This window comes from Limanda limanda, chromosome 15 (genome assembly GCF_963576545.1).
Source record: "Limanda limanda chromosome 15, fLimLim1.1, whole genome shotgun sequence".
Classification (NCBI taxonomy): domain Eukaryota; kingdom Metazoa; phylum Chordata; class Actinopteri; order Pleuronectiformes; family Pleuronectidae; genus Limanda; species Limanda limanda.
Genome location: NC_083650.1, coordinates 26,828,713 through 26,841,972, shown reverse-complemented (window position 1 = coordinate 26,841,972; position 13,260 = coordinate 26,828,713). Strand labels below are relative to the sequence as shown.

General features: G+C 48.7%; 1 protein-coding gene across 3 annotated transcripts in view; it reads left to right on the top strand.

Annotated features, from left to right (window-relative positions):
• Positions 1 to 6,539: 6,539 nt before the first annotated feature.
• ppp2r5d (protein phosphatase 2, regulatory subunit B', delta) overlaps positions 6,540 to 13,260 on the top strand; it is a 13,898-nt gene continuing 7,177 nt past the window's right edge. For all 3 annotated transcript variants that reach the window (XR_009682918.1, XR_009682917.1, XM_061086717.1), the window contains exons 1-9: positions 6,540 to 6,663; positions 8,088 to 8,171; positions 8,640 to 8,811; positions 10,916 to 11,115; positions 11,638 to 11,748; positions 11,915 to 12,007; positions 12,086 to 12,216; positions 12,666 to 12,725; positions 13,056 to 13,164. Coding sequence is in view for 1 of the 3 variants with exons in the window: in XM_061086717.1 (XP_060942700.1) it covers positions 6,637 to 6,663; positions 8,088 to 8,171; positions 8,640 to 8,811; positions 10,916 to 11,115; positions 11,638 to 11,748; positions 11,915 to 12,007; positions 12,086 to 12,216; positions 12,666 to 12,725; positions 13,056 to 13,164 (987 nt within the window). In the remaining 2 variants the exon portion in view is untranslated. The remainder of the gene's footprint in view (positions 6,664 to 8,087; positions 8,172 to 8,639; positions 8,812 to 10,915; positions 11,116 to 11,637; positions 11,749 to 11,914; positions 12,008 to 12,085; positions 12,217 to 12,665; positions 12,726 to 13,055; positions 13,165 to 13,260) is intronic.

Sequence of the window (13,260 nt, the reverse complement as noted above, 5' to 3'; positions counted from 1 at the left end):
TTGCTAAAAATAAAGTTTTATTAAAAGTTAGTGAAAACAGGAAGAGGCTCTGTGTGATTTTTGTTCGGAAGTGAGTCGGACAAAGCTCAGTTTTTAGGTGATTTAATGAGGGAAAGTTGCAGAATGAACCTTTAAATATAAAAACGTAAATGTTTATAAAGACGAAGATCTCTTTGAATTCTGTAAATGTTGAGGAAAGGAGCTTCAATGCTTCCTATTTTATTAGAACTGCCCACAGCACAGTGCATTTTGTGGATGCTCCTTTATAAATAAAGTTGTATTTGAAGTAAATGCAGAGTAAGTGGAGTCTGATTGTCTCCATAGTGGTTATCCTTTCCTAACTCCTTTCCTAACTCCTTACAGCTTCTCCTTCACATCTTTACTTGACCTCTTGACCCATTCTATCAGGATCAAGGAATAGTGGATATGAAATAGAATTTGGACTTTCCAAACGTAAATGTGTATCAGTGACTATAAAGACATGTCATGAACTTTGACGTGAACGTTTTTGGTTCAGTCATGACTTCAATTCTGGTCAGTTTGATTGTTCAGTTTCAATGCGTTTGTCTCAGCGTGTGTGTGTGTGTGTGTGTGTCCACAGCTTGTGTGGATTGGACGAAGTGGACGAAGTGGACGAGTCTCCTGTAGGTAAGAATCTACATCGGTGAGGATGGAGACATGTCAGCTTCTCGTCATTGTTTTCCATCTCTTGGTTTTATCCAGATTTACAGGGACTGAATCATGTGTTTAATTTATTTCAAAATGTATTTATTTTTCTGTTTTCATTTAGTTTCAGTGCAGCTGGAAACAAGTGTTTACACTTCTCAACAAGATGAAGGGAACTTTAATGTTCACAGTATAAAGTTCAAGTCCAGAGATCAATATGTCCATTAGAAGAACCAGCTCCTCTGATTTGTTGCAAATCAAAGGAACAACAGGTGAAATGGAGACAGAAGCAGGAGGAGGAGCAGCAGCAGGAGGAGCAGCAGGAGGAGCAGCAGGAGGAGCAGCAGGAGGAGGAGCAGCAGCAGGAGGAGGAGCAGCAGGAGGAGCAGCAGGAGGAGGAGCAGCAGGAGGAGCAGCAGCAGGAGGAGCAGCAGCAGGAGGAGCAGCAGGAGGAGCAGCAGCAGGAGGAGGAGCAGCAGGAGGAGCAGGAGGAGGAGCAGACTGACTCCTTCTAGTTCTGTGTCCTGCTCCTCCTCACTGCTGGTAGCATGAGGAGCTACCTGCTGCTCCATCAGGCTGCACAGTTAGTCCAGCTCCTCCAGGAGGACACATCCATACCTGTGGTCACAAGAAGGTTTGTGTCTGCCAGCACAGGGTCCAGATCCTGGAGGAGACACCAGGAGACCCCAGGAGACACCAGGAGAGCTCGACAGTAGAAGAGCATCAACCCAGCAGCAGGTATCTGCTCCTTTGTGGAGTAGGAACAGGAGGAGCACTGTTCTACAAAATGACCTCCAGCAGACTCCTGGTGTGTTTCTGACCAGAAACCTTAAGTCATGATGTTTCACTGAGTCTGATAAACTGAGGAATCAAACCAGCACCAGTGACTTCCTGTTCAGGTCCTGAGAACCAGTGCTGAGACCAGAGCAGCTGATCCCAGAGCAGCTGAGACCAGAGCAGCTGAGACCAGAGCAGCTGATCCCAGAGCAGCTGATCCCAGAGCAGCTGAGACCAGAGCAGCTGATCCCAGAGCAGCTGAGACCAGAGCAGCCGAGACCAGAGCAGCCGAGACCAGAGCAGCCGAGACCAGAGCAGCCGAGACCAGAGCAGCCGATCCCAGAGCAGCCGAGACCAGAGCAGCTGATCCCAGAGCAGCCGATCCCAGAGCAGCTGATCCCAGAGCAGCTGATCCTGAAGCAGCTGAGACCAGAGCAGCTCAGACCAGAGTAGCTGATCCCAGAGCAGCTGAGACCAGAGCAGCTGATCCTGAAGCAGCTGATCCCAGAGCAGCTGAGACCAGAGCAGCTGATCCTGAAGCAGCTGATCCTGAAGCAGCTGAGACCAGAGCAGCTGATCCTGAAGCAGCTGATCCCAGAGCAGCTGATCCCAGAGCAGCTGAGACCAGAGCAGCTGAGACCAGAGCAGCTGAGACCAGAGCAGAGAGAAGGGGAGAAGTGCTCAGTGCATGATGGGAGTTCCCCCAGCAGTCGAGACGTACAGCAGCAGAACTAAAGGATGGTTCAGGATCTGAACCAGAACTATGGGCTTTATCAAAGAGGAACGTTTTAAATCTAACCTGAAATGTAGAAAAGGTGTCTGACTCTAGAACCCAGAGTGGGAGCTGGTTCCACAGGGGAGGAGTCTGGGAGCTGAAGGTTCTACCTCCTGTTCCACTCTTAAAGATTCTTTGAACCACATGATGCCATTGACTGACCCTTCAATTTCCATTGGTCGTTGTTACGTCATTTTGTTAACGTCGACTAATTATATAATGTTTATCAGTAAAGATATTATACTTGAATCATTCAATAAGACCTGATGTGTGATTGAAGTTCTCCCTTCATTTTGTTGAGTTTAAACAGTGGCAATAAAACTACTGAGAACACATCATGGTTCACCTCTTATTGGAATGTCACTGTGACATGAACAGGATTTTTCAGTTGTATAAAGTGATCAGAACAATAAACTTGAATCAGACTGATGCCTGCTGTGATGTTTTATGTCTGAACTCATGTTGCCTGTAAGTTGTCTCTGAGGGATTAGAACTATTTCTGATGCTGAACATGTGTTGTCACTAGGTGGCACTTAGCTAACCTCAGACTGTTATCATGGTTTATGAGAACCTAGACCACAGTAGACACATGAAGAACCAGATACCTGTCTCCAGAGGGTGAGACAGGTAGAGGGGAGATGAAATCCTCCTGTCTCACCTGAACAAAATGTGACTTAAAGTGTTTCTAATCTACAGATGCTTCCTTTTATAAACTAAAGAGCTTCTTAATGATGTGTTGAAGCTTTTGCAGCTCTTGGTTTTATCAGTTTACATGTCGGACCAGGTTTACCATTAACTATCACTCACTCTCACTCTTAAACTCACTGTCTCACTCTCACTCACCCTTACACTCACTCTGACCCACTCTCAAACTCACTCACACTCCCTCGCAAACTCACTCACACTCACTCACACTCTCACTCTCACACTCATACTCACTCTTACACGCACTCTCTCACACTGTCATTCTCACACTCACTCTTACAATCTCTCACTCACTCACTCACACTCCCTCTCACACTCACTCACACTCTCACTCTCACACTCACACTCACTCTTACACTCTCTCACTCACTCAGTCTTACACTAACTCTGTCACTCACTCTCTCACACTCTCACCTTTACACTCACTCTCTCACTCACTCTCTCACTCACACTCACACTCTCACACTCACTCACACTCACTTTCTCATTCACACTCATACTCACACTCACTCTGACCCACTCTCAAACTCACTCACACTCCCTCGCAAACTCTCTCACTCACACACTCACTCTAACACTCTCACTCACACTCATACTCACACTCTCTGACTCACTCACACACTCTCTCTAACACTCCCTCTCAAACTCACTCACCCTCTCACTCACACACTCACTCTAACACTCACTCACAGTCATACTCACTCTCACACTCTCTCTAACACTCCCTCTCACACTCCCTCTTACACTCACTCTCCTCTCACACTCTCACTCTCACAGTCACTCTAACTCTCACTCTCTCACACTCTCACTCTCACACTCACTTTCACACTCTTACTCACACTATCTCACTCACACTGTCATTCTCACACTCACTCTTACACTCACTCACTCTCTCACTCACTCTGTCATTCTCACACTCACTCTTACACTCACTCACTCACTTTTACACTCACCCTTACACTCACTCTGACCCACTCTTAAACTCACTCACCCTCTCACTCACACTCACTCACACTCTCACTCTCACACTCATACTCACTCTTACACTCTCTCACTCACTTACACTCCCTCTCACTTTCACACTCATACTCACTCTTACACTCACTCTCTCACACTCTGTCATTCTCACACTCACTCTTACACTCTCACTCACTCACTCTTACACTCTCTCTCACTCTTACACTCACTCTCACACTCTCTCTCACTCTCACTCACTCTATCACTCTTACACTCTCTCTCACTCTTACACTCACTCTCTCACACTCTGTCATTCTCACACTCACTCTTACACTCTCACTCACTCACTCTTACACTCTCTCTCACTCTTACACTCACTCTCACACTCTCTCTCACTCTCACTCACTCTATCACTCTTACACTCTCTCTCACTCTTACACTCACTCGCTCACTCTCACACTCTCTCTCACTCACTCTATCACTCTCACACTCACTCTCACTCTCAGACTCTCTCTCACTCTCTCACTCACTCTATCACTCTTACACTCTCTCTCACACTCACTCTCACTCTCACACTCTCTCTCACTCTCTCACTCACTCTATCACTCTTACACTCACACTCACTCTCACACTCTCTCTCACTCTCTCACTCACTCTATCACTCTTACACTCACTCTCACACTCACTCTCACTCTCAGACTCTCTCTCACTCTCAAACTCACTCTATCACTCTTACACTCTCTCTCACACTCACTCTCTCACTCACTCTATCACTCTTACACTCTCTCTCACACTCACACTCACTCTCACTCTCACACTCTCTCTAACACTCCCTCTCACACTCCCTCTTACACTCACTCTCCTCTCACACTCTCACTCTCACAGTCACTCTAACTCTCACTCTCTCACACTCTCACTCTCACACTCACTTTCACACTCTTACTCACACTATCTCACTCACACTGTCATTCTCACACTCACTCTTACACTCACTCACTCTCTCACTCACTCTGTCATTCTCACACTCACTCTTACACTCACTCACTCACTTTTACACTCACCCTTACACTCACTCTGACCCACTCTTAAACTCACTCACCCTCTCACTCACACTCACTCACACTCTCACTCTCACACTCATACTCACTCTTACACTCTCTCACTCACTTACACTCCCTCTCACTTTCACACTCATACTCACTCTTACACTCACTCTCTCACACTCTGTCATTCTCACACTCACTCTTACACTCTCACTCACTCACTCTTACACTCTCTCTCACTCTTACACTCACTCTCACACTCTCTCTCACTCTCACTCACTCTATCACTCTTACACTCTCTCTCACTCTTACACTCACTCGCTCACTCTCACACTCTCTCTCACTCACTCTATCACTCTCACACTCACTCTCACTCTCAGACTCTCTCTCACTCTCTCACTCACTCTATCACTCTTACACTCTCTCTCACACTCACTCTCACTCTCACACTCTCTCTCACTCTCTCACTCACTCTATCACTCTTACACTCACACTCACTCTCACACTCTCTCTCACTCTCTCACTCACTCTATCACTCTTACACTCACTCTCACACTCACTCTCACTCTCAGACTCTCTCTCACTCTCAAACTCACTCTATCACTCTTACACTCTCTCTCACACTCACTCTCTCACTCACTCTATCACTCTTACACTCTCTCTCACACTCACACTCACTCTCACTCTCACACTCTCTCTCACTCTCTCACTCACTCTATCACTCTTACACTCACTCTCACACTCACTCTCACTCTCACTCTCAGACTCTCTCTCACTCTATCACTCTCTCATTCTCACACTCACTCTCACTCTCACTCTTACACTCACTCTCTCACTCTCACACTCTCTCTCACTCTCTCACTCACTCTATCACTCTTACACTCTCTCTCACTCTTACACTCACTCTCACACTCTCTCTCACTCTCTCTATCACTCTTACACTCACTCTCACACTCACTCTCAGACTCTCTCTCACTCTCTCACTCACTCTATCACTCTTACACTCTCTCACACTCACACTCACTCTCACTCTCACTCTCACACTCTCTCTCACTCACTCTATCACTCTTACACTCACACTCACACTCACACCCACTCTCTCACACTCTCTCTCACTCTCTCACTCACTCTATCACTCTTACACTCACTCTCACACTCACTCTCACTCTCAGACTCTCTCTCACTCTCAAACTCACTCTATCACTTACACTCTCTCTCACACTCACACTCTCTCTCACTCTCTCTCTCACTCTCAAACTCACTCTATCACTCTTACACTCACTCTCACACTCACTCTCACTCTCATACTCTCTCTCACTCTCTCACTCTATCACTCTCTCATTCTCACACTCACTCTCACACTCACTCTCACACTCACTCTCACTCTCACTCTCAGACTCTCTCTCACTCTATCACTCTCTCATTCTCACACTCACTCTCACTCTCACTCTTACACTCACTCTGTCACTCACTCAGCCTCCGGGTGTTTGTTGCTGGGGAAGAATGAGGCCCCGCCTCCCCCTCATCTAACCCAATCATAATAATTCCTGCATGTGATGTTATGGTCGCGAGGCAAACCCTCACCCGGCAGCCAATCAGAGGACTCGGCTCAGGGACGGACGAAGGTAGCAGACTCAGACCGACTGACAGCGTCCGATTCCCGGGGAAGAGCATCACGAGCCTCCGGGGAAACACACCCTCCGCAGATTCAAGATGCCGAACAAAACCAAGAAGGACAAGGTGAGTGTGTGGCCCCGCTGCCCGGGGAGCGAGGGGGTTTACCGAGCAGCGCAGAGCTCACATGCTAAGGCCCCGCTAGCACAGGACGGCTAAGCTACCCGCTAGCTGCAGAGTTGTTAGCCGGAAGAAGAGCGTATGACTGCGGGTGACCTGGTTCAAACTCCCGCTGTTCAGGCCGGGGACTAGGGGACGGTCCCCCGGGCTGCAGAGACCTGTCCCCGGGCTGCAGAGACCCGTCCCCGGGCTGCAGAGACCCGTCCCCGGGCTGCAGAGACTTGTCCCCGGGCTGCAGAGACTCGTCCCCGGGCTGCAGACACCTGTCCCCGGGCTGCAGAGACCTGTCCCCGGGCTGCAGAGACTCGTCCCCGGGCTGCAGAGACTCGTCCCCGGGCTGCAGAGACCTGTCCCCGGGCTGCAGAGACCTGTCCCCGGGCTGCAGAGACTTGTCCCCGGGCTGCAGAGACTCGTCCCCGGGCTGCAGAGACTCGTCCCCGGGCTGCAGAGACCTGTCCCCGGGCTGCAGAGACCTGTCCCCGGGCTGCAGAGACTCGTCCCCGGGCTGCAGAGACCTGTCCCCGGGCTGCAGAGACTCGTCCCCGGGCTGCGGGACTCGTCCCCGGGCTGCAGGGACTCGTCCCCGGGCTGCAGGGACTCGTCCCCGGGCTGCAGAGACTCGTCCCCGGGCTGCAGAGACTCGTCCCCGGGCTGCAGAGACTCGTCCCCGGGCTGCAGAGACTCGTCCCCGGGGACAAGTCTCTGCCCGCTTCCCTCAACCCTCAATTATTCATGGGACAGAAGACCCTGTGTTCCTTTAGCTGTTAGCTCCAGAAGCCCTCAGAGAAACAACACGTCGAACCATGTCCCTCAATCAGTCCTGAACCATGTCCCTCAGTCAGTCCTGAACCATGTCCCTCAGTCAGTCCTGAACCATGTCCCTCAGTCAGTCCTGAACCATGATGTCCCTCAGTCAGTCCTGAACCATGTCCCTCAGTCAGTCCTGAACCATGTCCCTCAGTCAGTCCTGAACCATGTCCCTCAGTCAGTCCTGAACCATGTCCCTCAGTCAGTCCTGAATCATGTCCCTCAGTCAGTCCTGAATCATGTCCCTCAGTCATCCACATCAGTAATTTCAGGGATTCAGATTGTGAATAACACATATATTTAATATTTGAGCAGATAAATCATCGTCAACACAAAATCATCATGATTAACATAACATCATTAAATCACCATTAATCATTATTAAATCATAATCAATAATCTTTCATCACTTCCTCTACCACTGAAGTCGGGTTTGTTAAGGTGGATTTGATCGACTCATCAGGGGCTTGTTCAACTCACACACACACACACACACACACACACACACCATCACTACAGAAACGTCAAATTTGATACATGATGTGTTTGATTGATTCACACAGGAAACAAACAAATTGGCCAAAAGCACAAAGAGCAACAGCAACACGAGTTGTGGGATCGAGGATGCCACCGACAGCGCAGATGAGGTGAGTGACACGTTTCACACGCTGTGTGTCACAACATCCTCACCGTGACATCAGCAGCTGTAAGCTCCTCTGTCGGTTGAAGACTGGAGGTGGAGGGCGGGTCCTTCTGCCCTTTGTAGGTTTCTGTCCCAAGAAGCAGTGTTTGAGGTTATCGAGCTAAAGTCGGGTTTAAACCTGGATCCGATGGTGGTTCACCTCTGAGCTGTTTGATAGCCATTGTAACCGATACACAACCAGATAACACAGTGGACACAAAGCCCACTGACCAATCAGATCTAACCTTCATGCTACCGTGACATCTACAACACTCCTCACATGGTTTCCATGGCTCTTTTCCTGTTGATATTGGGAACAGAGGAAGTTTCTCCTTGTTAACGTGTGTGTGTGTGTGCATGTGTGTGCATGTGTGTGTGTGTGTGCATGTGTGTGTGTGTGTGCATGTGTGTGCATGTGTGTGTGTGTTTTCAGGTGCAGCAGAGCAGCAGTAAACGTCCCAGTAACAGCACGCCTCCTCCCACTCAGCTCAACAAGATCAAATATTCCGGAGGAGCTCAGCTGGTGAAGAGGGAACGTCGTCAGAGCTCGTCACGCTTCAGCCTGACCAAGAACCGAGAGCTCCAGAAGCTGCCTGCGCTCAAAGGTCAGCCCCACGTTAGCTTGGTGTTAGCTTCACTTGAGTTCTACAAACCCAGGATTAGAGCTGCGCCATATCTCTACATCTTACTGTCATCGCAGTATAAAAGTGTGCGATATATGCATTGCAAAAAACAGCTGGAACAGCGATTAATGGACCATGTGCCGTGCAGTCACACTCTGACAATATAGATATCAAACTTTATCTGTAGAGCTCACAGGTCCCAGTTTGTCTCCTGGTCTTTAACAAGGTGAGACGTCCTCTGGTCTTCAACAAGAGTCAAACTACTGAGACCTGTAACAGGTGAAGAAGGTAGAAACCTCAGAGACACATGTGAGGACCCGTCTCCAGGAGACACATGTGAGGACCCGTCTCCAGGAGACACGTGTGAGGACCCGTCTCCAGGAGACACGTGTGAGGACCCGTCTCCAGGAGACACATGTGAGGACCCGTCTCCAGGAGACACGTGTGAGGACCCGTTTCCAGGAGACACATGTGAGGACCCGTCTCCAGGAGACACGTGTGAGGACCCGTCTCCAGGAGACACGTGTGAGGACCCGTCTCCAGGAGACACATGTGAGGACCCGTCTCCAGGAGACACGTGTGAGACATATCAAGCAGTGTTGTTGTGATCATAGTCCACCATCAGGATCAGGATCCACCATCAGGATCAGGAGCCACCATCAGGATCCACCATCAGGATCAGGATCCACCATCAGGATCCACCATCAGGATCAGGATCCACCATCAGCTGCCACCTGGATCCTGGCCCACCACCACTTCAGATCCCATCATGAGACACGATCCACCATTATAAACACCATCAGCCAGCGAGATACATGTCGTATATTTGGCCAATCAGATGGAGCCTGACTGCTCCAGATGCCTGCCCCATGTGGACGCCAGTGGCTGAGGTGGTTTTAGCACATGGTGATTGTGATGGAGGGAGAGAGAGGAAATTGAAAATGTGGGCGATGAAGAAGAACTTGTCCCTGAAGACCCTGGTCCTCCTCAGAGGCTCCAACAATCCAAACCAGCTCCAAGGATCCTCTAAGAACAGGATGTCATGGTTCAAAGGAACTGATTGGTCAGCTCTGTACTGTTCCATCTCTTATGCTGAACTGATCACCTGCTCCAGGTGAAGCTGGAGATAAGTTACAATGGTGATTAACCCGATAAGAAGTGAACAAGCTTCGTAGAACTGGAAACTCTGGATTCAACCTGATGTTACCTGATAACCACAGATCCTGCTACGTAGCGGGTTAGGGTTAGGGTTAGGCTAACCACACGTTGACCTGATGCTAACCACACGTTGACCTGATGCTAACCACACGTTGACCTGATGCTAACCACAAGTTGACCTGATGCTAACCACACGTTGACCCGATGTTAACCACACGTTGACCTGATGCTAATCACACGTTGACCTGATGCTAACCACACGTTGACCTGATGCTAACCACACGTTGACCTGATGCTAACCACACGTTGACCTGATGCTAACCACACGTTGACCTGATGCTAACCACACGTTGACCTGATGCTAACCACACGTTGACCTGATGCTAACCACACGTTGACCTGATGCTAACCACACGTTGACCTGATGCTAACCACACGTTGACCTGATGCTAACCACACGTTGACCTGATGCTAACCACAAGCTGACCTGATGCTAACCACACGCTGACCTGATGCTAACCACGCGTTGACCTGATGCTAACCACGCGTTGACCTGATGCTAACCACGCGTTGACCTGATGCTAACCACGCGTTGACCTGATGCTAACCACGCGTTGACCTGATGCTAACCACGCGTTGACCTGATGCTAACCACGCGTTGACCTGATGCTAACCACGCGTTGACCTGATGCTAACCACGCGTTGACCTGATGCTAACCACACGTTGACCTGATGCTAACCACACGTTGACCTGATGCTAACCACACGTTGACCTGATGCTAACCACACGTTGACCTGATGCTAACCACACGTTGTGTGATGCACAGGAACTCTTTATGTCCCTCTATGGCCAATCAGACTAACGTCTGTCAGCTAGTAGCTTGTATGTTTTGTCTCCGTGTCATAATACCTGAACCCCCCCCCCCAGATGCACCCCCGGTGGAGTGGGAGGAGCTGTTTGTGCAGAAGCTGCGTCAGTGCTGCGTCCTGTTCGATTTCATCCTCGACCCACTCAGTGACCTCAAATACAAAGAGGTGAAGAGGGCGGGGCTCAACGAGATGGTCGAGCACATCACACACAACAGTGACGTGGTGACCGACTGCATCTACCCTGAGGCCGTTGTCATGGTGACAGCACACACTCACACAAACGCACGTTGTGACCTTGCTGAGTTTCCTGTGATGATCAGATCTATGAAGTGTTATAAAGATAATTCGAACAAACACAACACTGAATCAGCAGCATGACCTTAAGAAATATCAGTTATTGATTATAACTTTTCAAACGATGAAACTGATGGATCCTGTGATTGATATTGATAATCGAAGAGTTATCTAATTTGAATGTCTTATTACTCTTGAAGATTCTTTATCCTGATTTTAAATTGCACATTGTAAATATGTTTTTAAAAGTTGGATAACTAATTTTAATTGTCTGATCAACTTAAAGTTTCAGTGTATGGAATTTACTGACATCTAGTGGTAAAGTGTCACGATGCATCTGAATTCTTATGCATTTGTCTCACGTGTTCACTCGGACTCACTGATGAACTGATGGGATTTCAGTCCCTTTGAAGATGAATTGATTACATTTCCCTCGTCTAAGGTGAAGGTCACGTGACCTTGTTTTTAAACCGTGTTTTTGTTCAGTTTTCAGTGAACTTGTTCCGGGCTCTTCCTCCGTCATCGAACCCGACCGGAGCCGAGTTCGACCCCGAGGAGGACGAGCCCACGCTGGAGGCCGCCTGGCCGCACCTGCAGGTGTGTGCTCGGGTTCCTGTGCATTTTAAACATGGACCCTACAGAGAGATGAGGGTTAAGACCTTTAGGGTTTATGTGATCATCGTTATATACAGTCACTGAACATCTTTATAGGCCACTGTATATGGTTATTGATGTTTTTTATAAACCGTGTTTGTCTCCACAGCTCGTATACGAGTTCTTCCTTCGTTTTCTGGAGTCTACAGATTTTCAGCCGAACGTCGCCAAAAAATACATCGACCAGAAGTTTGTTTTGTCGGTAAGAAGCAATCAACGTGCTGACGTTTGACACGATGACGTATGAGACTTTGACTCTGGGTCTGTTGACATGTTGAAGCTTCTGGAGCTGTTCGACAGCGAGGACCCCCGAGAGAGAGACTTCCTGAAGACCATCCTCCACCGCATCTACGGCAAGTTCCTCGGCCTCCGAGCCTACATCCGCCGGCAGATCAACAACATCTTCTACAGGTTGGAACCCGCACTGAGATCACAGCCGCTGACACACACACACACACACACACACACTCACACACTGCATGGTGACACATCACACTCTAAACAGTCTGGTCTCAAGAACTTTGTCTGAAATCACTCATGACTATATAAGGAATTCGCCATTTTGTAGTTCTGAATGTTTGCTGAATTTATTTATACCCTATATATCATTTCCCACAATGCATCATGAAAAGTCTTGTTCAGCTGATGGTCAGCAACATATCCCACCATGCATTGCGCTCGCGGGCAGAGAGACATCTGTGTAGCTGTCCGTAGTCTCTGCATCCATAGCCAGGGAATGTTGATGTTTATTTATCACAAGTTTTATCGCCATCGTGATATTAAACAACGTAATTGAATATCACAAATGTTCCTAATGTCGTGCAGCTCTAATACATGAATGTGGTTCTAATGTTTTACAGATTTATTTATGAGACAGAACATCACAACGGAATCGCTGAGCTGCTGGAGATTCTGGGCAGGTAACGCACACGCACACACACACACGCGCACACGCGCACACGCACACACACGCGCACACGCACACACACACGCACACGCACACACACACACACACACACACACAACTGTTTCCGTGTTTAATGTTTCATCCCTCTCTGTTTCTCTGTCTCTCTCTCTCTCTCTCTCTCTCTGTCTCTCTGTCTCTCTCTTTGTCTCTCTCTCTGTCTCTCTGTCTGTCCCTCTGTCTCTTTCTCTCCCTCTCTGTCCCTCTGTCTGTCCCTCTGTCTGTCCCTCTGTCTGTCCCTCTGTCTGTCCCTCTGTCTGTCCCTCTCTCTCTGTCTCTCTCTCAGTATTATCAACGGCTTCGCTCTACCGTTGAAAGAAGAACACAAGATGTTTCTGATTCGAGTGTTGTTGCCCCTTCACAAAGTGAAGTCTCTGAGCGTCTACCACCCGCAGGTCAGTCCTCACACTGTGACATCATCACACTGTCTGTGACATCATCACACTGTCTGTGACATCATCAGTGATGTCCTCAGGACGGGTGTAACCATG